General features: G+C 40.8%; 2 protein-coding genes across 2 annotated transcripts in view; both read right to left on the reverse strand.

Annotated features, from left to right (window-relative positions):
• Positions 1-1,179: 1,179 nt before the first annotated feature.
• On the reverse strand, positions 1,180-2,011 carry LOC132986920 (putative nuclease HARBI1). Its single transcript, XM_061053628.1, has 2 exons — positions 1,781-2,011; positions 1,180-1,709 (listed from the first exon to the last, which is right to left on the reverse strand). Exon 2 carries the CDS (start codon positions 1,668-1,670, stop codon positions 1,203-1,205), a length of 468 nt encoding a protein of 155 aa, XP_060909611.1. The 5' UTR covers positions 1,671-1,709; positions 1,781-2,011; the 3' UTR covers positions 1,180-1,202.
• A 3,125-nt stretch (positions 2,012-5,136) lies between these two features.
• The window catches only part of LOC132986908 (complement C3-like), a 34,187-nt gene continuing 16,345 nt past the window's right edge, over positions 5,137-22,978 (reverse strand). Inside the window, exons 20-43 of the mRNA XM_061053604.1 lie at positions 22,872-22,960; positions 22,620-22,759; positions 21,998-22,210; positions 19,393-19,456; positions 19,208-19,297; positions 18,818-19,024; positions 17,895-17,970; positions 17,636-17,795; positions 17,409-17,504; positions 16,101-16,251; positions 15,692-15,777; positions 14,984-15,061; positions 14,718-14,873; positions 14,528-14,590; positions 14,096-14,177; positions 13,927-13,975; positions 12,946-13,036; positions 12,730-12,819; positions 12,538-12,640; positions 10,876-10,965; positions 8,287-8,379; positions 8,076-8,159; positions 6,005-6,149; positions 5,137-5,360 (exon numbers count right to left, since the gene is read on the reverse strand). Coding sequence (XP_060909587.1) covers positions 5,219-5,360; positions 6,005-6,149; positions 8,076-8,159; positions 8,287-8,379; positions 10,876-10,965; positions 12,538-12,640; positions 12,730-12,819; positions 12,946-13,036; positions 13,927-13,975; positions 14,096-14,177; positions 14,528-14,590; positions 14,718-14,873; positions 14,984-15,061; positions 15,692-15,777; positions 16,101-16,251; positions 17,409-17,504; positions 17,636-17,795; positions 17,895-17,970; positions 18,818-19,024; positions 19,208-19,297; positions 19,393-19,456; positions 21,998-22,210; positions 22,620-22,759; positions 22,872-22,960 — 2,638 coding nt within the window. The 3' untranslated portion in view covers positions 5,137-5,218. The remainder of the gene's footprint in view (positions 5,361-6,004; positions 6,150-8,075; positions 8,160-8,286; positions 8,380-10,875; positions 10,966-12,537; positions 12,641-12,729; positions 12,820-12,945; positions 13,037-13,926; positions 13,976-14,095; positions 14,178-14,527; positions 14,591-14,717; positions 14,874-14,983; positions 15,062-15,691; positions 15,778-16,100; positions 16,252-17,408; positions 17,505-17,635; positions 17,796-17,894; positions 17,971-18,817; positions 19,025-19,207; positions 19,298-19,392; positions 19,457-21,997; positions 22,211-22,619; positions 22,760-22,871; positions 22,961-22,978) is intronic.

The following is a 22,978-nucleotide window of genomic DNA, read 5'->3' on the forward strand; positions in this document are numbered from 1 at the left end:
GTGCTTCAGTGGGGCCACTCATCACGCCTCTCAAATCACCCCGGAATTCGTCGTACTGTAGATTTCCTCAAAAGGAGATTCTGGTGGCCTCGGATGGAAAGAGATGTTGGAGAGTTTGTGGCTGCTTGTATGGTTTGTGCCCAAAACAAGACATCACAACAGCCCCCTGCTGGTCTTCTCCAGTCTCTGCCTATCCACCATCGCCCTTGGTCACATGTGGCCCTGGATTTTATTTCAGGCTTGCCCACCTCAAAGGGGTTCAGTGTCATTCTGGTGGTAGTAGACCGATTCTCGAAGGGGGCCCACTTTATCCCTCCCACCATGGCCTTCCCCTAGACATTATGTCAGACCGAGGTCCACAATTCACTTCAGCCCTGGAGACCGCCCGCCTTGTGGTCCAGCATGTCTTTTGCCACCATGGCCTTCCTATAGACATTGTGTCAGACCGAGGTCCACAATTCTCTTCCCGGGTTTGGCAGGCATTCTGTTCTCTTGTGGGTGCTTCTGCCAGTCTGTCGTCAGGTCTTCATCCGGAGACCAATGGCCAGACAGAACGCACTAATCAAACGCTTGAGAGAACGCTCCGTTGTCTGGTCTCCTCGAACCCAACCACTTGGAGCGATCAACTTGTCTGGGCAGAGTACGCATACAACACCTTAAAGAATGCATCCAGAGGATTGTCTCCTTTTGAGTGTCAGTATGGTTGTCAGCCACCGTTGTTCCCAGAACAGGAGAGAGATGTGAGGGTGCCATCCGCTGCGCAGTACATCTCGCGATGTCGTGCTACCTGGAGGCGGGTCCGGACAGCTCTTCAATGCTCAGTGGCACTACAGAAGAAGTATGCTGACCGGCGTCGCCGTCCTGCACCACAATATCAAGTTGGGCAGAGGGTTTGGCTCTCTACAAGGGATCTGCCCCTGCGGGTAGAGTCACGTAAATTAGCGCCACGCTTCATCGGCCCCTTCAAGATCATTGGGAGGATTAACCCCGTCACTGTTCGACTCCTGCTTCCCCGATCTATGAAGATTCACCCCACATTTCATGTGTCTCATGTCAAACCAGTCTGCTCTAGTCCATTGGTGCCAGCGGTAAGGCCACCACCTCCGCCCCGGTTGGTAGGGGACCAACCAGTCTATACTGTACGGCGCATCTTGAGAAGTTGTGGAGTGGGACGGGGCATGCAATCTTGGATGCAGGGGTATCTACCGTCTCCAATGAGGAACCATGCCTGTGGGGGGGTACAGCTGATGAACATAGACATCAGAGTGCCTGAGGACACGTGCATCATGGACTGATCCAGGGTAACCCACGAAGACGTCCAGGAACTTCCCCCTGCGGTCACAGATAGCCTGGAACTGGATCGAGTGGAAGAGCCTGCAGTTTAAATATGCCTGCTCGTGTGCTGCTGGAGCAACCACTCTCACATGGCAGCCATCAATGCTGCCAGCCACACGAGCAAACACTGCCGACCCCGCCAGGCGAGCAAAACCAGCGCCAACTCCGTCCATCTCTGCAGCAGTGGGGAAACGGATCACCCGCTTCACAATGGCAAGGACCCTCTTACTGGCCTTGTGCACCAAGTCAAAGACTGTTTGCGTTGGAATCGCAAAAGCCTCTGCCACGACACGGTATGATGTGGCACTAGCCAGCCAGTAGAGGAACACCAGCATCTCCACTTCCCTGCCCCAGCCATGGGTAGAGTGGTCCTCCTCCAAAGTAGCCATCAGCAAGTTCAAGGCACCCCTGCTCAGGCGGAAATGTGGCCTCGTATCCTCACCACTAAAGTACAACCTCAGGAGTGGTACCTGGAGGTTTATTTGGCAGTATATGCCTCTAGCTCCCCTGGTATTCTGCGGGGAAAAGAAGGTTCTGAGTTAGAATCTCTGTAGTAATTCAGTTTACAATAGGCTGTTCAGTTAATGCAAGTATATCATATCAATGGCAAAACCAAATAACTGAAAACATGACATGGCTGGACTCACTCAGACAATAATCGCACATTGCGTTATTTTACATTTTTTAATTGCAAACAATTAATAACTAGAAACAGTTTTTCCCAATGCCACACAGTTTTAATGTGCATTTGGTGTGCATTACATGGAAATGTTTTCGGTAGCTACATACATATGTATGGTCAAGTACGAGATAAACACTATATAACTAACTGCATTATGGTTAATAATAAGATAACAAACTTTAATCAGCTGACTATATAGCTAACATTACCATGCTCCAGCGTTTTACTTGTGGTTAGCTTCATGATACTTTATTTATATTCATTCTTATGTAAACTCATTGTATTGCACCTTCACACAGTGACCAAAGCGCCAATTCAATAATCAACCTGACTTTTCACTACTACCTGTAAAATGACATGAACTCACCTATTTCATCAAGGCCAGGAGGAGAAAAAAGCGTCTTCTCCGAGATCTTCTCCTGGCTCGCCTTCTTCTCCCTAGCACTAACTCCATAGCAACACGCTGCAGTGTCCACATGGTGAATGCAACTCAGAATTCAGATGTTGACAGCTGGCTTTTATTCTGTCAGCCATGGGGCCATTCATGATTTGGCCAGAGGGATCATTAGTGCCCTCATCTGAGTTGGAGTGTCAATAACATGGGGCGGGTTAATGACGTCACTTCCATACTGAATGAATCAGACGAAGTAGGCACAAATATCTGCCTACTGTGTGTGCATACTGAATAGTAGGTACTAACAGTATGCAGCACGGATAGTACGTACTGCCTACTGCCTACTGAAAGATTGAGTATGTACTTGGCAATTCGGATACGGCCACTGTCTCCACCTATTGGTACCTTCCCTGTATTGTCTCTCAGCCAATCAGTGGCCAGCCTGCTCATTCTGCCACACACCTGTTGCTTGTTTGCTCATTTACCCCTCAGTACTTAAACAAGTCAGTTTGCCTTTTCTGTTGCCAGATCGTAGTTTGTGCTCCTGCCTGCTACGTTCCTGCCTGATTGTATGTACTGCCTTTTGAAATTTTGACCTTTGCCTGTTTTCCTGTTTTGAGGTTTGCCTGATTCCTCTGTACTTCTGCCTGGTTATCCTGATTTTTGGTTTTGACCTCTGGAACGGACAGAATTTTGCTCTGACTGAAAACTTAAGTAAACTCTCAGTTTTTTCCTTACTCCTGCCTCTGCCCTCTGATACTGCATGTGGGTCTTCTCTGATTTGTAACACCCTCCTCCTGAAACTGAGGATTTCAACAACATTGTAATTTATGGCAAGGTTCATAATGTTTCCAGTCCGTCTATGATAAGAAAAGTCTACAGATAGATAGTGGAAGCCCTAAATGGACATGCATTCATGAAGTTTATTTTACTCTGTTAATCTCGTGATAACGAATAAATTTTGGTTGTTTTCTTGAGATCTCAAGTAATTAACTCTTTATCACGGGAAAGCCAGCTTTGTTATCCCGAGATAGCAAATGTGTCTGCTAGGGGCTTCTGTATGATAAAGAAATGCAAAGGGCATGGACACTATACTGACAACGATAGAATAATAATGGCAATCATTGTAAAAACACTTGTTGTTGTTGTTCTTCTTCTTTCACTCATGTATAGATAGTACACATGATTGTACAATAAAGATATATATATATATATATATAGACCTGAGAAAAATGGTACAAAGTAGCTGCCATTTAGTAAAGTATGGATAATGGTTGCAGAGTATTGTAATTACAGTATGATGCCGCAGTAATCTGCATTTAATATTCATCCTCCCATATCTATGTACATAGAACTTGATTTCTTCCAACTGAGATATTTAATTACTCTTCATAGTGGCCATTAAGATATCCCTTATTAGTGCAACAATATGACAAAGTCTGAAGTGATTATGGTGTTTTAACTGTCTAAGCCAGACAAACTGCATTATGTATCAAAAGTGTTGGTCCAGTTACTTTCCCTCTGATGCAGTAAACAAAAGCACATTTGTCAGGAAAAGACAGAGGGCCTTACTCTGAAGTGCAACTCAATATTATTTGATATGGAAACAAAACAAATCCAGAAAAATCCCACAGTTTAAATATTGGTGTAGCAGCCTGTAATGTGCCCACTAGGGTCCCTTTCAATTTCATCTCACCCATTAAAATGTTTTCAGTCATTTGTTTGGTGGTTGTTTTTTATTAAATTTCTTTATTTATTTGACATACTTAATCAATCCCTGAGGGAAATTCTGGTTTACACTCTGTGTTCGAGAGACAATGCTTCACACACATGTGGACATCTATTAATGAAGAGATGTCAGAGTAGGGATTCTACACAAAGCGTGCCAGAGCAGTCTGGGTTCGGTACCTTGCGCAAGGGCACCTCTGCAGTACTCTGGCAGTGACCTGGCATCTCTCCAGCTACCAGACCAACTTCCATATTATGGTATGCATTGGGACTTGAGCCGGCGACCCTCTGTTTCCCAACCTTATAGACTGAGCTACTGCTGCCCCCCAAAAAACAGTTAACCAAACAAAGTGAGAGTATTTGTTCAGTTTGAATTATGTTTTATCTCGACAATCCCTTTCTTTAGCATGAAAATAGCACTTATTGTTATTCTCTGATCTGCATGAGCCACTTGCAACAGCCAGGTGTAGCGATTTGTGTATAAAACAACATATCTGGTCTAACAGAACAGAGGGTTTCTCTTTATGCAGATGGCATGCCTCTTTATGTATGAAATACATGTCATGTTCGAAAAAGATACTTTGACGAGTACAGATAATTTCTACAATTTCAGGCTGTAAGCTAAACATCCCAAATAAGAACAAGAAATATTTTTTAAATATTAATTTTGAGGAAACAGTCAGACAGGGATATGCTGTATTGCTGAATTTGCTTGCTTCTGCTTCCAAGCTGCTTTACTCTACGTTTGCAAGAATCTGACTATAACTTTAAAACATTTTTTTATTTCTTATCAAAAATTGCCTATAAGACCAATATTAAAAATGCCTTTAAATGCCCCTTTTTTGAAGCTTTTCATGGGTAACTCCACTGAGCTCAACATCAGGAAATTGTAACATTTTCCTACTATACCTCTTCTTGAACTTAATCAAACAGTAACAACTTGCTCGATTGTCTGAATAAACCAAAATGTCATCAGTGTAAGAAACCGACAATCAGATCAAGGCTTGTTCATTTTAATCAATACAGGGAAAAATACAAAATGACAGTTTGAAAATAACATTTTGTGTTCTGGATTATCTCTACTGTTGACATCCAAAGAGTTCATACTGCTGGACCAGCTCCTCCATGCCAATACAGGTGGGTCTGTACTTCTCCATTTGACATTCAGCTTCTGTGGGCCAGTACTCGATCCAGGTTCTTTCACCGAGTACGTACTGATACCTGACAAGAGCAAGTGAAAAAAATTATTAAGTCTTCACATGGCTGGACAACTAAAACACACACAGATATACCATAAAACTTGGAATATAAGGTGTGTGTGTGTGTGTGTGTGTGTGTGTGGTGTGTGTGTGTGTGCGCGTGCACTTTCCTGTGCAGCTGTGTAAAATAGTAAATGGGCTTGAGCTTGTAAAGTGCTTTTCTAGTCATTTGACTTCTTAAAGTGCTTTTACACTACAGGTCACACCTAAACATTCACACACTGATGGCAGAGGCTGTTATGTAAAGTGTTATTTATTTGTTTTTTGATTTTGAAATACTTTATTAATCACTGAGGGAAATTCTGGTTTAGAGATAAAGGAACAGGAGCATAGGGAGCGCACCAGAACGGTTGGGGATTAAGTGCCTTGCTCAAGGGTACAAGCAGTACTCGGGAGGTGCTCTGGCATCTTTCCAGCTACCAGAACAACGTCCTTATTTTTGGTCCGCACCGGGTCCCTACAGACTGAGCTTCTGCTGCCCCCTTCATCAGTATGTCATTCATTTGAAGAATGGTAAAACATGTAAAATACTCATGTAGACACAAAATGTCATTAAGAGGATGCACACACTACACCCATGTATATTCACAACAATAAGAAACTTACGATAGATTTTGCTCATCTTTGTGAATATCTTTGGATGTGCCCATGATCAGGTAGGTTTTGCCTTTCTCCAGATCCAAAGACTCCCTGCAGTGTTGATAACTGAGGAATGTGCGAAGTTTGCCTCGAGGACCCACATCATAACTTCCTGTTTTTCAAATACAGGAGGAGAGAGAGATGTTTTATAAAGATTTAATGAATACTCACAAATACTGTCTCATCGTATTTGTTCAATCCATACAAAACATCATGTAAAAAGCATCATGGGGTTATATACTGGATTACCTCTTGGTGAAGGCTATAGTATAGTAACTTCCTTGAGTAACCATTAGATGATTGAGCTGATCTATTGATTGTTGATGTTAATTTGGATTAGTTCTGATCTCAGATCTATCATAAACGCCAACTCCTCCTGTGACTCCATATCTGGAGTTAACATCCTGCTCATCAGGCCTGAGTGCCCTGGTGCGCCCTCTAGAGGTATCCAGTGACATATAGTCGAGTCGAGTATGTATAAAAATACGTTCATGACGCAGCTGGTTGCGTATGTGTATGCAAGGTTAAACAGTAAGTATATCTCCAGCCTTACCCCTTAAATGGGCAGACATTTAAAAATATTTTGGAAAAGTAATTAATTGCTGTTTTCTGCTGTATCTGGGCCAAAATAACAAAAAAAAATTAAAAATACAACCTTTTTTCTCCTATTTAGAGTCTGTATATCACAGGATACATTGCCTATTTAGGGTATACTTTACTTTATACCTTATTTCAGACCCATAGGTCCATATCGTTATAAAAAAGCACAGATATATAAATAATTTCAACATTACCCACATTGTTTAAAAAGTTCCTGTACTGACTTTTAAAACATTTTCTACAAAATGTTTCTGCACCTTTCAATCAATATGTGCATATAAAGTTTAAAAAAAGCAAAAAAACTGAATAGTAATTATTCACATGGGTGGTAAACCTTAGTTACGGATCTAATCTTTGAATAAAAAACAAGTTATGACCATTTTTAAAACACTGTTCTGTTTTATACAACCATCTCTATGGGGCCCCTTTAGGTAAGAACACATTCCGGACCAAAGAAGGGAAGTGAACCAAAATACAGTGCATTGTGGGTTAAATTTGGCCATCTGTAAACGATGAAGATCAGGTTTTGCCGAGCATAGCAAACGTTAGCATTGCTAACAACAGCAGCCTTCAGTCCTACTTACAGGTTAACGTGCTCATGCCTGTGCTAAGTGTGGTTACACATCGCTCCGGTCGATATGCCAGTTTAACCTGACACAGCCTACATACTGTAACTTTGTCTCCATTTTATAGATGAAAATAGGCTACTGTCAAACTGCGCTGCACTACGGGATGCCATCCACTGTCTTGTTGTTTACTTTCAGGTCGTAGTGCAGGCTAGATGACAGCAGCCGCTACTGACCGGAGCTACATGTTGCATTCAGGTGCTCCTCGGATGGTCACAGTTTCTGAGTTGGGAAGTCATTCATCCGACTTCAGTGTGTTCATGTTGGAAAAGTCTGAATGTTGTTACAACAACAACAGACAGTGTGGATGCTACAAAGAAGATGTGTGTAATGTCTCTGTTACAAATTATATTTGGGCAATTTTTTTTTTGAAAATACGTGAATTAGCCTATTAAAAAGTATCTTAACATTAACAAAACATATCTTGCCCCTCATGTTGGTGACGAATATGTCGTACGAGTTTACTTAGTTATTTCCTCAATTTCCGACTTATTGTTCTGACTTGAGCAGGTGTTTCTGTACATTTTCCAACTCAGAATTTTTTTTAAGATGTGTCCGACACCATGTGAATGCAGCTACAGCCCCAACAGCCCCCAATAATTTGTATCGATTTGAATGAAGCCACTTGACCTGAGCACTTGACCCAAACCTCCCTTCAGTGTTTCTCACGAAATGAAGTGCACCCAGTTTTTGCACCTCCAGCCCACAGCCTGTCAAATGTCTGTGTCCCCCAAGATACAGAAACCAGCACATTAGAGGCTCTTTAAAGAAAATAATAATTAGAGAGTAGGAAATAAAAGATAGACACCCACCTTCTTTGATGGCTTCCAGTATGCGTATTGTATAAATGTCAGTGGACAATCCGTCTTCAAATTGTTCCAGTCTCACTTTGTACACTGAGGACAACCAAGGTTCAGATTGTGAATTCACTTGCTCACAGATTTGCTTAATTTCTAACACATTAACACACACTTCTTTTTTAAGGTTAAATGCTGTATGAGTAGATAATTTATACTTTCTTACCAAAATCTATTTTGCTGGTCTTTGTGCTCTCACAGGCCATGGCAGTCCGCTGATCATTGTCGATTTCGCCCTTTTTCTGCAGGCTGCAGTTCTCTGGAAATAAACAATAGACACAAAGTAAATAACAACTGAGGACATGATTATATGCCTGTGTGTAGATGTGTTAATAGTTGAATGCTGCTGTATCAAAGTCACAATTAAAGCATGTTCGTGACTTATGCTGTAGTTAGATTTGCTGTGATTCTGCTCTGGTTTGTTGCCTCTGACAGAAACTAATGATGTTAAAAGTTCAAAGTGTGTATTCATGATCAAACTTCAATTTAAAAAACCATCTCCAGCCTGGGCATCGGTAGGACGTCAAAACCAGTCAACCCAGGAGGAGATGGAGGAAGAACTCAGTGAAAGAGAAAACGGTTTTAAATAAATGACCTTTGCCTCAGATCAGTTAATTTTCTTCATTTCTTGAGGGAAATTCTTGACTGTTCTGAATTAAAGTAATGTGCTTGGGCCAGTTATGTTTGGGCCAGTGATCTTAAAGAGCCCATATTATGCCCTTAAGCATATAAAACCAGAAAAAGCATAATATGGGACCTTTAAAAAGCCACAAAGTTAACTTAATGTCATCACCTTTCTGAGGTTTGTTGTCAGTCTGTTGATCGTTTTTTTGTCATGTGCACCTAATCCAGAGAAACTGAATTTCGTTCAGCTGTAAACTTTGTATGTCGATGTGTGATTATATTCACTTGATCTAACTCATAACAGGTCTGCCGAAACCATTCAGGAAGTGGACCAAATAACACCTGGTTGACGAAAATAGTTTGTTAGTTAGGGAAGGTTCTTGGTCCTGCAGTCTGGTTTGACCATTGACACTCTAACTGCATCGTTCTGGAGATGGCTAACCTGCTAATATGTCTGCCTGATGGTCAGTCAGTCCAACACTTTGGTCCTCAATGAAATACCTCAAAAACAAATCAGTCGATTATTTACCAAATTTGATCAAGATGTCCTGGTTTACTATAAACTATTATCTTTGCTGCTCCTAGGTTATGTCATTAACTTTGGTTCCAATTTTCATCTTATTTTGACAAAATTCTACAAGGACATTGTCTTTGAAGAAATCTCAATTTGGGTAATGTAAATTAAAGGAGTGACCCCATATAGCCGAGTACTCGACGATTTGTTCGTCAGAACAGTAGAGCACAAGGATAATTCCATAGCAGCTACATGGTCGTGTTTAATGTCTAATTTTACAAGGATTTGCATGTTTTCTCCAAATAATTCATGGCTCATAGCCTATCTTGGTATAAATATCACTTTATATAATACTGTAAATGCATTTCTGAAAACCACATGTAGCCTACTTTAAATCAAACTCCTTAGTGTGTGTCTGAAGAAATCACCCGAAGTATTGATAGCAGGTCCAAGTTTAGAGAATTTCATTGGCTACAAGAGATGTCAGTCATCAGCACAGCAATTGGCCGTCAGAACAGGGGGCGGCACCTCCTTTCAACAAAGGCTCTCATTGGTTGTTATGGGTGTCATCAAAAGGTTAGCGGAGAGTTCTTTTTAACTGTTCCGTGGATCGATTTGGATCAAATGTGTTTGGATTAAATCTTTTACTGGATGTTACAAGTTAACGTGCTGGACTCAATTTTGGTGTATTATTAAAATCAGGAGAGTTCAGTTAATCTACAAATGGTAATTTTAAAGATGCTGTTTTTTGTTTTTTGGTGGTCTGAGCAGCACACACTGGGCCGCAGTGTGTGTGCCTGCTGTATTGGACATGTGTAATGTTGTTATAAGGTCACATTAATGCAGACTTAATGAGTGAGAAAGACAGCGTCCTATCATAAAATTAATTGTTTTTCCAAGTAGAAGACAAATTGTTTAATGAAATGATTAAACTCTAAGGAAAATATGGAGCAATAAGTGCAAAAAAAACACAACAAAACTTTCGACTGTCAGTCGACTATAGGCTAATAGCTACAATGGTGATGATTACGATATTTAATCTAAAGATGTACGTGTGTATTTGTAATGATCACTTATAAGCCTGGCTAATTTGTGCATATTGCATCAGACACAGCTTCTGCTGCAAAACCTATTAAGCTAAATGAAACCACTAGGGCTGGACCCGAATATTCGGCTATTGGAATATTCATTCTTTGGGTAGGCAATTGATTATTAATTTTGGGATTCGCATATTTGTTTTTTGTTTTGTTTGGGGTACCTGATATTCCTATCCTCACAGCGGTCAGTGAAGGTCACACTACAGTTCACCTTGGCGGTTAAAGGGAAGACAAAATGCAGAAGACTTCAGCTGTGTGGCAACACTTTGACGTGACGACAAGACAAAGGCAGTGTAAAAAACCGAGGCCATACTAGGTAGCAACTGTTGTGACTAGCTCGTTTGACTCGTTACGTTAAGGTTGTAAAACGTTATAGAGACTTATTGAGCCGCGCCGGCGGATCTTCGACTATTCGCTGTTGATAACTACCGAATCTCTAGAAACCAAAATTACAAAAATAAGAAGTGAAAAATTAATAGTGACAGAAACTACAGAGATGAATAAAAGGTGTTTTGTTTACCTTCAGCACATGTGCATTCATCATTTCTGCAGAGCCGCAGCAGATGTCCAGCTCTCCTCTCTGGGTGATAAAACTTCACACAACGTGTTTCTGCAGCCAGAGAGACACATTTTTTAGAACATACATTAAATGGCAATTGCATTACATTATAATATGTACAGTAAATACTTGAAAAAAATCTAATAATGCATAATTATTCACTCTGAAATCTTTTGAAAACAAATAAAAGAGGTCAAAGTCCTGGAGGCAGCAGATGTTTCTATCATTGCCTTTTTCACACGTGCTCCTGAAAATGTCAGGACAGACTGTTCCTGAAACTGTACTGATTTGCCTGTAGACAAATGCACCTCACAGTGGGGGACTTTTACTGTCAGATGGGAGGAAGGCGGGTGGTGGGGTCTCATGAGACAAGAAATTACAAAAAAAGGATAGTGTGGAAATGGCAGACTAAACAGAGTCCTGGCTATGATGAAAGTTTTCGCTTTTGTATCAATGCTGTGGGTTCTTCATGTAATCACAGAATTTATACAAGCAAGCAGAAAAGATAATGAAGCTACTATATAACAGTCCCACAGATGGCACCGGTCTCCCACTGGTCATGTGCAATGGGGTGAAAAATGTTGACATTTGGGTTCGCACATGCACCTCGAGTTTTGTGTTTAAACAGCTTGTCTTTAAGTGTTAGGGATGATAGGGAACATTAGGTTTCTTCTTCTTAGTCCTTATCTCAGTTTTTAGTTTAGTAAATTCATTTGGAGTGGTTTTCATGGGGGATCTATAGAATGGGTTTGTTGATAATAAGACTCAGGTAAAGTGGCAGCTCAGAGGATCCGTATGGATGCCGACTTGGAAGCTACCGGACTAGACAGCCGACCCACACCCATGAACTTGTTAGAGAGCAGCCCTGTTTCTTCTTTTTGTGATCCAACTGCAACAAAAACTGAACTAATAGACAAAGCCTGGGCTCGTCGCTCCAAAGTGGCAACCTCCGGTCTTGGTAAATGAAGCCATTGCGGAAGTACAAAATCCTGCAGTTCGTCGAGTGTCCACTTGAGGCTGGCTCAAGGAACACCAGAAGTTACATACACATAACAGGCAAAAAAGCTGTTTTTACAGCATAAATAAACATGTTTACAGCCTGGTACAAAAAACTAAATTGGTCTGATTAGTTATTGTCCTCATGGGCACACACAGTACAGTGACTTTTTTTTTTTTTAAACAACTCCATTTTCATTTTATTCACAAATAAGTGTTATTCATAGTTAGGCACGTAGCTGACATGATTGACAGGAGGGCGCGATGTACTGTAGCGGTTTGTCAAGAGGCTTAAAACCTGCCTCAGCTCCAGCTCTCAGTCTGTTAGGTTGATTGAAAGTTAGGCTGAGGCAGCATTTCCAGCATGGCAGCTGCTGCCGATGAGCCTCCCAAGCCCACTGTCGTAACAGATAGCTCACGTCAGTCAGGCTTTGTCTATTTATATTTACAGTCTATGGTCACTCCCCGCAACGCCGTCCAGTGCGAGCAAGGCTGACCCAGCCTTATGTTTTCCCTATCGTCAGAACCCGTCCTTTCTGTCACTGTCCCTTCACACTTCAGGTTAGGGATAGCTTTTTGTTTTATGTATATGTGTAGGCAGTGCTATCTCGTAACACTAAGACTTACGGTCGTAGTATTCATAGACAGACACAGCAGCTGGTTGCATGACTCCAACTTTCATCTTCTGATGAACCCTAAATGAAATCTCTTCTGGCCGAGTGTGAGAAACCTGTGGGGAGATTCAGAAGGCAAAGATGAGATCATTAAGAAGAAAGAAAAAAAGACGAAATAGGACTAAATGCCACAATGATCTCTTGCCTTGTCCAGGTAGATGATGAGAGAGCCTCTTTCCGACAGGACTGTGTTCATCTCATATTTGGCTATTGTGCGGGCACGTCCTTTGGACAACTACACACGCAGACACACACACAGATACATGGTTAGATGATTATTTTTGCATTTAAACAAGTTTGTTTCCTCTAGCCATAAACTCTGATATTCTGTTTGTATGTGTGTATCTGAAACAGTTCTTACTAAGTCCAAGTCTTGTGTGTTTACGGTGAAGCCAGTTAGCAAGCCAATATCCAGGATTGTCATGGTCGCATCACGCTCTGTGTCTTTGTACCTGTACAGAAAATGGACAAAACTGGTCAAATAAAAGTATTAAAGTATTGTTAATGCTAGGACGAGATTGGTCCACGACAGTCTGGGTATTATATGAGATATTGTTTCTGATGTTTTGTATTTTGTTACAGAAAAATAATTGAAACTGTTCACATTTATCTGCTGATGGTTCAATAGCAACGGGTGGTGGACTTGAGGTGCAGCTTACAATGTTGAAAATAATTCTGGGTTTAGAACTGTGTTTTTTAATTAGATCACTGAAATACTTGTCTTCATTTGATTTTTAAAAAATCTGCATCTCTGCAGGATAATTAAGGCGTCTCCACCTTTGTTCAGCTCTGCGACATAACTGTTTTAACAATCTTATTTCAGCAGTAAGCCTGGTCTGTAGTGTGTTTTTCAGGTTTTTAGCTTTTATGGGAGCCACTGTAAGAATGCAATAATCAATCATCATTCAAGAATGCTAGTACAGGTTCAATTAAAGATGGTGATATCATCATTAACACCTAATGCATAGTCAAAGTCAATTTCAGAGGAAGCAAATGAGTCGCAGAAACTAGCAGCAGAGTCAAAGTTAAAAATGCGGAAGTACAACAGGTCCACATTATTATTAACTGTATTATGAATGTGGGAATTGAAAAGAAAACACTTGTGATCAGAAACTGCAGTTTCTTGGCAAACAACATTACTAAATTGAAAACCATGGGAAAAACCAGGTCCAGAGTATGCCACTTATTGTGTGTAGGCCCTGTTACAGAACGAGAAAGGTTGAAAGTATCCAATAACTTTAATTGGAAGACAGGATAATATAAAAGAAAATGATAATGACAGAAATAGAAATGGAAAGAAATTAAACAAGTGTTCTCTATTAAGCCTCGTGTTTGTACTTACAAGAGCTCTATTCTCAGCTTGTATGTCTTCTCATCTTCATCCATTTTCTCTGCAAGCAGCAAACATTTAGCAAACATGATTGTTTTTGTTTCATGCTGTAACTCAGGTAAGAGAGACAAAATAGACACAAAACAAATAACAAAGCAGTTAAAAAGTAGAGCCAAATTACCTGGGAGGAGCTGCACTGACATGTTATACCTCTGACAGTCACTCGCCTTCTCTGTCGGCAGAGCGTAGTACAGCGACACCATCTGGCACAAAGAGAAAAGAGCATCTTTGTACAAGAGAAACTAACAGGCATCCATTTAAAGAAAATACAATTCACACAAGTTAGAAAGGAATGTTCTGTGATTTAATAACCAACAAATACAAAAATGGTGACGTTAAATTTAACTTGGAAAAAAAAGAGCCAAAAGTGACCGCTTACCTCCGTGTAGTAGTGGTGTGGTCTCTGAAGCAGTAACAGGCACTTTTGTGTGGGAGAGGTTACTACACGGAGGTAAGCTGCTTGTCCCAGTTACAGCGCACTGTTTACCGAATATGACCTGACTCAAAGTGAGCAGGCCAGCTTCCATTCATTGTTTTCATATATTTTAAATACCTTAACTGTCGCCTCTCCTGTGCCTGTGGCGGACACGATCACATTCTGATTGATATCGTTGAGCTGCAGGAATTCAAACATGTGCACAAACACATTTATTAGGATGAGCAGAAGAAACAAACACACAGAAAATGACAGGAATGATGAAATGAATGAGCCCCTCAGAGCTTGTGTCAGAAAGTATCCTCACTTTGGACGTTCTCGTGGCGTAGCTGTTGTCCCTGTTAAAGTTGTATTTGTCAGGCTTTGATCTGCCCGGCAACAAGATGTCCACATTCAGATCATATTCTGGTTCTTTAGCACTGGCCCAGTACTCAGATACAGCCTGGTACACCATAATGGTAGCCTGGTGAGGGGGGAAAAAGGGGGGAGGGTAAAAAAGGAGGACATATTTTATGAGGATCTGGATGATTAAAAAAAGTGAGGTATCAAGATTGAGAGAAGAGTCTGTGTTACCTGAGTTGATCCATAACCTCCGCCCACCTTCTGCTGTTCGTTGAACCATCTGACAACAGGTCTGGCATCTTCAAAGGCCTTTATGAACAAAAGGAACGTGTAAGGGTGAAAAGATCTGCGTTTGACTTTAGGGTGGTATTTATTTTTAACTAGTCCTGAAATATCCTGATTCTCCAACATGTACAGTATAACCTGCCTTTCCAAGCTTTTCTATTAAATCTAATTCATCTCTTATAAAATCACGTTTGCTCCTGTTTTTTGTCACTTTTATTTACTTAGATTATAAAAGTTATTAATCCCCAGCAGGGAAACTGGTTTGCCCCTGGTCAATTCATACATACAACAAACAGTGTCGACAGTACTTCACAGTACACATCAAGTCTAAAAAACACAACTGACATCATTTACAGCTCATTCAAATATCTTGCTGGAACAAAGGGCCTCCTGAGTTGTTCAGTGGAACACGCATCACTAGATGCTCACTGAAGGAGCTTTGGAGTCCATTAAAAACACAGTGCAAAGGATTGCCTTCAAAGATCAGAGCTGTTATTAGCTTTGTCCTTGTTCTCTTCTCATAGGTAATTTCAAGTGAGTCTGGGGACATTTTTTGATCAGCTTATTGATCCTATTTTCATCACCCACATATGTTTTGTTGTTTGTTTTTCTCTGTAGCATTACTATGTGCTGGAACACGAAAAAAGTGCTCACCTTGATCTTCACAAGAGCGAGGAGAGCGTAAGCTGTGGCCTCCAGTGTGTATATGTGTCCCTTTGCAGATGGCCAGTGGGACAACTCTGAGGAAGACACAGATACATTTTTGTGACTCTGATGTAACAGCAGGATGCTTGATCTACTTAGACTTTCTAAATCACTAGTATCAAAAATATTAACTTACAAAAGGGGTATGAAAAGATATAACAGATAAGGTACTGACATCGGCTATTCAAAATTGTTACTTTTGGAGTGAAACATCTCATGTAAATGATTGATGATGATGATTTTAAGATGTAAAATTCAGCATTTAGCAAAAATCGGCCCACTATAGCTCAGACACTAATGCGTCATTATATTTTTACGAAATTATTCAAGTGATTTTCTTTCATTTGTGTGACAGCACCTGGGGAAGCAAAGTTGTAAAGGATCTCTTTGTTCAGTTTGTTTGAATTGGCCAGGGCGTATGATGTCATGGCAACGGCATATGGGTTGGTAAGTCTGGGCAGACGATTCTCCAGGTAGGCCAATGCTTTGTCTATGCTGTTTGGCAGACTCTGGATAGAACAAAAAAAACAAAGTTAGGATGAAGGTGAATAAAGCGAAGACAGATAAAACGCAGAGATTTCAAATCAATATTAAAGAAAACATTTTTTAAAGGAAAATGCACAAACAAAAAGTGTGATGAATATTGTGAGAGATTAAAAACCTTCTGAATACAGTATAATATCATTTTTTGTTGTACTAGATGCAGTTGTAGCCACAACAAGCAATTATCCAAGGCATCAAAGATTAATTAAAGAGTAATGATAAGAAAAGGAATGCAGGTGACTTGTTTAACCGAGTACTCAACGATCCGTTCGTCAGAACCTCGGTCGACTGCCAGTCTCATAGTCAAGCACAAGGATCATTTCATTCCAGCTACATGGGGGTGTTTAATGTCTACATTTAAATAGATCTCTCTTTTTTCTCCAAATTATTCATGGCTCATAATCTATTTTGGTATTAATATCACATTATTAACATTTCTATTGCAGTTCTGAAAACCACTTGTCCTTTAAATCAAACTCCTTAGTGTGTGCATGAAGAAAACACCCCAATGTATTGACAGAAGCAGGAGGTCCAAGTCTAGAGAATTTCATTGGCCTCAGGAGACGTCAGTCATCAGCACAGTCGCGTGCAATGGGCCGTCAGAACAGGGTCTGCAACTCCTTTAAACAAAGGCTCTCATTGGCTGTGTTAGGCTGTTATGAAATGTCATCAAAAGGTCAGCGGAGAAGCTGAGTTTTGTTTACTGTTCCGTGGATCAATAAGGATCTAATGTGTTTGGATTCAATCTTTTACTTGATGGTGGGGACTGGATTTTGGTGAATTATTAAAACCAGGAGAGTTCAGTAAATCTAGAAAATGGTAAGTTAAAAGACGTTGTTTGTTTGTCGCTGGTCTGACCCGCACACACTGGGCCATCAGTGTAATGTTGTTATAAGGTCACATTAATGCAGTCTTAATGAGTAAGAAAAAAATCCTATCATAGAATAAATTGTTTTTCTAGAGTCTAGAACAGAAATAATTTAAAGATGTGGTTAAACTTAAATGAGAATGTGGATCAGTCAGTCATCTATAGGCAACGTCTGACCAATCAGGCTCAACTATATAAATCCTTAGTCAGGGACAGGCCTAGAAGAAATACAATGTATGGCTGTGCTGTACTCACGTTAACAGTGTCAGAACACAGTGAACGGGACTCCTGCATGGCGATGAGGCAGAAGGCCGTCATGGAGGCGTCAGAATCCGTGCCACGCACGTCACCCTACATGTGCACACATTCACAAATTTTTTTTTTATTCATGTTCAATATCAGTCAGTGAGGTAAAGCATGATTTTTCTATCTCAGTTTTTTAGCATCAAAATGAGAAAAAGTATGTTCGTGAATTCACGCACAATCATCTCTCCATGGGACACCCTTCCAACTTCTTTAAACATGCCGTCTGGCTGCTGTGCGTTGAGAATCAGAAACTTGATAGCGTCACAGATCACATAGTTTTCCACCGCCACCAGATTGTTTGCCATGGCAAACACCTTGGCAACATAGGCTGTCAACCTTTCGAAAGGGCAGAAGAGCAACATATTAGTCAGAAGTCGTTCAGAAAAAGTCAGAAGTTAGAGGATGTACAAGTTCATGGATGTTTGAATGCCTCACCAGGTGCTGCTTTGGTGACTGGCCCACACAGCAAAAGAGCCTTCAGGTTTACGATAGGTCAGTTGTTTCTGATAGCCTACACACACAAACGCACACAAAAAAAGAAAAAGTTTTTCTCACAAACAAACAACTCTTGACTGAGCCTTGTTCCTTTGCTGCTTGTTGAAGTCCTAAAACATGTTTTCATTTGTAGCATTATATTGTTCTGATGGCACACGTTATGTTGTAAAGATATTAGAGTTCTTTAATAATAATGTGAAAACAATAAAAATGGACAGTAAATTATCTCGCCTCAAGTGAAGCTAAAAAACATAGAGTTTCCCCTCTTGACTGGCTGCAGAATAGTTAATCAATCCTGCCTTGTAAATGGTTAATGGACTTGAGTAGTCGTCCCTCAGCCGCAAGGTCGAGGGTTGAAGCTCCTGCATCAACATGTCCTATGCAAGACACTCAACCCTGAATGAAATGCGGGTCAATGGGATTAGTTACTTCTGATGGTCACTGTACATAGCAACTTCTGCCATCAGTGTGTGAATGTGTAGGTGTGACATGCAGTGTAAAAGCGCTTTGAATAGTCGGAAGACTTTACCATTTACAATTTACTACTCAAAGCGCTTTAACACCTGCTCTGTGTAGAGCAGAAACAGTGTGAGGCAATGTGAAACATTCCTCACACAACCACACACAAAAGTCAATGAATTTCTATCACTGCGAGTGTCTACTTCAAACTCACATGAATCTGTGATGCTGAGGGGCTGTACCCACCTGAGGGATCTTTGCCATTTTATCAGTTAGTTTAATCTCATTGTCCTGGTTTGGAGCCTTAGGACAGAGTTCTTTACTAAAACCCTTCTGCCTAGTCAGGAACTTGCATCTTTTGAATTTCTAGTCTCTGAGCTCATAAAAACATCCGTTCTGCCTACCAAACTTGATGTGTTCGAGAGCTTCGTTACGTTTCTGGAAGCCCACAGTTTCCCACTGGTTGGTTTTGTCCAGGTATGTGGTGGCTATGACGGGCAGGGTCATGTGGATCATGTTCTGCTCTCCGCAGCCAGAGGGCTGGTAGATCAGAGTCCCCATCGAGTTCCCACTAATGGCGTTCTCCACCAGTGCAGCAACTTCTTCTCTTCCTGTTTGCACACACACACACACACACACACACACACACACACACACACACACACACACACACACACACACACACACACACACACACACACACACACACACACACACACACATAATAATTTAATTTCACAAAAACGCAGATACAGGCACTGTACCACATGTCCAAATACAAGCCTGTACCTTACCTGTCACAGAGATCTGAGAGCTAGTCGGTGCGTTTGGAACCAAATCCTTCTTAGGAATCCCACTGTTCAATATTACTTCCTGTTTGCCATCTAAAGATCAAACAGTGTTGGGTGATCAGTAATCATTTTAAGAAGGCACAGCAGTAAATAACTGCATTATGTAGCTATTCAAATGGTCAACTCACCTACACCTTTAGTAGTTGGATCTAGAGTTACAGTCTGAGGAGATTTGACTAGTACACCTTCAGGCTGGAAAGACAATAATAAGGTCACACATTATACATCATACTGAGTATTTGTAATATACTGTAAGTGACGAAATGCAATGCTGCTCGCCTTTTCAATTATCTCTGGTGGTCTGATTCTCTTTTGTATTTACATTGTTACAATAACAGTCACAGATTTGAATGATTTTAATGTGACTGGGCAGATTTTTTTTCTTATTTATTACTGCTGTAAGATCACCAGGGTGCGGTTTGGTCTATATATCCCAAAATGTGTGTTTTGTGGATGTTGTAATTGTATTGGACTACACATAGCATTGATATAAAGGCAAATATTCTCATTATAACGTTGTGTAGGGGACTCTGTTGCTTCGGCCGCTACTTCCTCGTTGTTTTTTTACGTCACGTCTTACCTCAGGAAATCCCCCGACCCCCCTCCCCTCTGACAGGGATAGTCTCCCGCTGAGAGAGGCATAGCCAGGTCGGGAGAATCTCCGGAGCAGTCCTCCTGTAATTATCTAGATATTATCTGGAGTGCATATGTGAAAATGGCTTTAGAATAACAAGCTAAGCCTGTCAATGGCAAAAACAAACACTTTTAGTGGACGTATTTTGATCGGCGCATTTGCCCTAAAGCAGCCATTCTGCTGGCTGTGGCGATCTACTGGACCGATTCCAACATTTTTTGTAGCCTACCTATTAGTCATTAAGACACCAACATATTTAAAAATAATGCCCAGGTTTAAAAAATACCCAAGTTATCCTAAATATTATACTATTTGTAGAATTAGATTCAAGTGGTGGCCGCCAGCCGCCGAATACTGTGTTTAATTTCTCAAGGACAAACAGTGTAACTGACGGTGTCATCTTTAATGAGCTCCACGTGAGGGTTTTATGAAAACTGTTGAAATGTAAGTGTATTGTGCATATTCATCGTACATTATTTGTACATTGAGTATTTGTGGGTTTATGTTTGTTGAATCTGTTGTTAACAGGTTTTATTTTCTATTTTCTATTGATAACCAAATCCCACTGCCGTATTTTTGGGGTTTTGTTTTGTATCTATTTTATATTTCTTTATCTGAAGCTACTCATTGTGAAAGCTAGTTAACTGATATTGTAAAACATAGGCAGAGGTTAACTAAGGTAGCTCATGCACTGTTAAAAATGACTAACTAGTCGTCTACAAATACAATTCTGCTACTAGAACCCCAAAGTCATTGTATCTTGTGGCATCTAATTCCACGGGTTACACATTCTTAAATTATTTCTATATAGGGCTCAACAGTGACGGCCCACTTTTTTGGTGGCTCTGGTTCCGGAAGTAAATTTCCCCATTCAAATCCTCCCTTGATTTTTCACAAAATCCTTATATTGATATATTAAGAGATTGGCGCCTGGAACCAAGAAAGCCAGCTACCCCATTACTCGTGACTATATTACATTTAATTTGACACCAAAACTGCATTAATAAAGGGAAGAAAAGGCAAAGGTACAATATTGTGTACATAATTTAAGCACGGAGTCAAGGAACTACCCATCCCACAATCCATTGCGAATGAGATCGTTTCTTCTTCTTTTTTTTTAAGATTTATTTTTGGGCTTTTTGGGCCCTTAACTGAGAGACAGGACAGTGGATAGAGTTGGAAATCAGGGAGAGAGAGTGGGGAAGCTCAGAGGCCGGAGTTGAACCCATGCCGCCCGCCTGGAGGAGCACAGCCTCCATACATGGGGCCACCAGCGCCCCAAGATCGTTTCTTCTTAAGAGTAACTTTTGAGGTGTTATATTGTTTACACTGTTAATACAAGTGTTGTACTATCCTTTAGTTTGTGTTGTATAAATATAAACTACATTCACTGCAGCATGACAAGGTTATTGGTACATTTTGTGTTTCTAACTAACTAGCTAGCCTGCTAGTTGTAATGTTTGTAAAACCCCAAGATGAACCAGGCGGACAACGACGTAGCAATGTGGAGGCTTTTATCCAGAGGCTGCCGGTTACATGCACAAACAGTGACTAACTAACTTTTACTGTGCTACATGACTGCTCTATATAAATGTGTCACCCATAGATGGCGTTGTTGCTTCACTTAAAGCTGTCATCAACATTACACTAGCTAAACTTAACTTTTCGCATACGCCGCCAAGGGGCGGGAAACATTGCCATGTTTTTTTGCCACAGCAAGCTCAACCAATCAGAGACGTTGCTGTGACACTAGATCGTGGGTAGTGTAGTTCTATGGCCTGATATTGCGAATAAATCTTTTTTTTCTTAAAGGTTGATATACTAACTCGTGGCTCCTACAGGAGCATATACCATCGTTTTATACTCGGATAGCTCGTGGTAAGTCTACCAGGGATAGTTATGACATTATGGCTAATAATCAAATCCGCTATGGAGAAAATGAATGGGATTTTTACTTCCGGCACCACACTGTTGAGCCCTATTTCCCACCGCCATATTGTGTTTAAAAGCAACGTAACAACCGAATTTCCCCAGGGATTAATAAAGTGTTTCTGATTCTGATTCTGAAAGAGACGCATGGGATGTGATGTGTTTCTTACCACGACACGTAACTTCTTCATGATTCCATCATTGAGGGACGAGTCTTTCACAGCTGCTTTGACCTCGATCCCGTACAATCCTTCCTTCATGGGAATAATGATGAAGGGTACTGATCGTGTACTCTGAGGATAAACTGTGACCTCCTGACGATACCGTCCGTGTTTGGAGGCTGAACTGCACACATTCTCCTCCTCAATCAGATCCACACGCACCTTTAAAAAAATAATAGACAAAACAGAAACAAGACAGAGGTATGAGGGGATTAGAAAAGATCAAGAATCATGTTCTCAGCAATCGTATGGAGACGGTAAATCAAAAGTTTTGCACAAGGTGATTTTAATGAACACGTTTCTGTTCTGACTTGTATCAGCTTGAAGTGTGATTTGATGGACGACATTGCTGATTTACATTAAGTTCAATGTAAAACCCTTGGCCAGAAGAAACCAACAACTTGTCGGGTTCTGGGTCAAAGTTGTGCTTTGCTGCACTTTTAGTTCTAATCACTCTGAGGAACATTTTGATCAACATGTGTGCAGCTTTTGTTTTGCATGCTTCTTATAAAAACGTCACAATCTCCTCGGCTCTGTCCTGGATAATTGGAGCTGAGTAACACAGACTTACTGTGGCGATATCTGGGCTGTAGTTGTGGAGTATTGCTTTGACCTCGAGCTGCTCTCCTCGGACGGCAGAATAGGGCAGCCTGAGGTCAATGAAGAAATCTTTCCGTACAATTACTTCCAAAGGCTCACCAACGCAGATTCCTTAAATATGAGGAGAGGATAAAAGAACATGATGAAAGAGAGACAAAAAGGTGGGTTAGTTTTTGGTCTAAGAGGCACACATAGAAATAAAGACGAGTCACTTAATCCTCACCGTGAGTTCTGGACAGACTGATGCCGGTGAACTGCCAGGTTGTGATTGAATCTTGCAAAGGAACATTTTTCACAGATGATGTGGTGTCACTGAAAAGAGGAAACATT

This window comes from Labrus mixtus, chromosome 2, assembly GCF_963584025.1.
Source record: "Labrus mixtus chromosome 2, fLabMix1.1, whole genome shotgun sequence".
In the NCBI taxonomy this organism is placed as follows: Eukaryota; Metazoa; Chordata; class Actinopteri; order Labriformes; family Labridae; genus Labrus; species Labrus mixtus.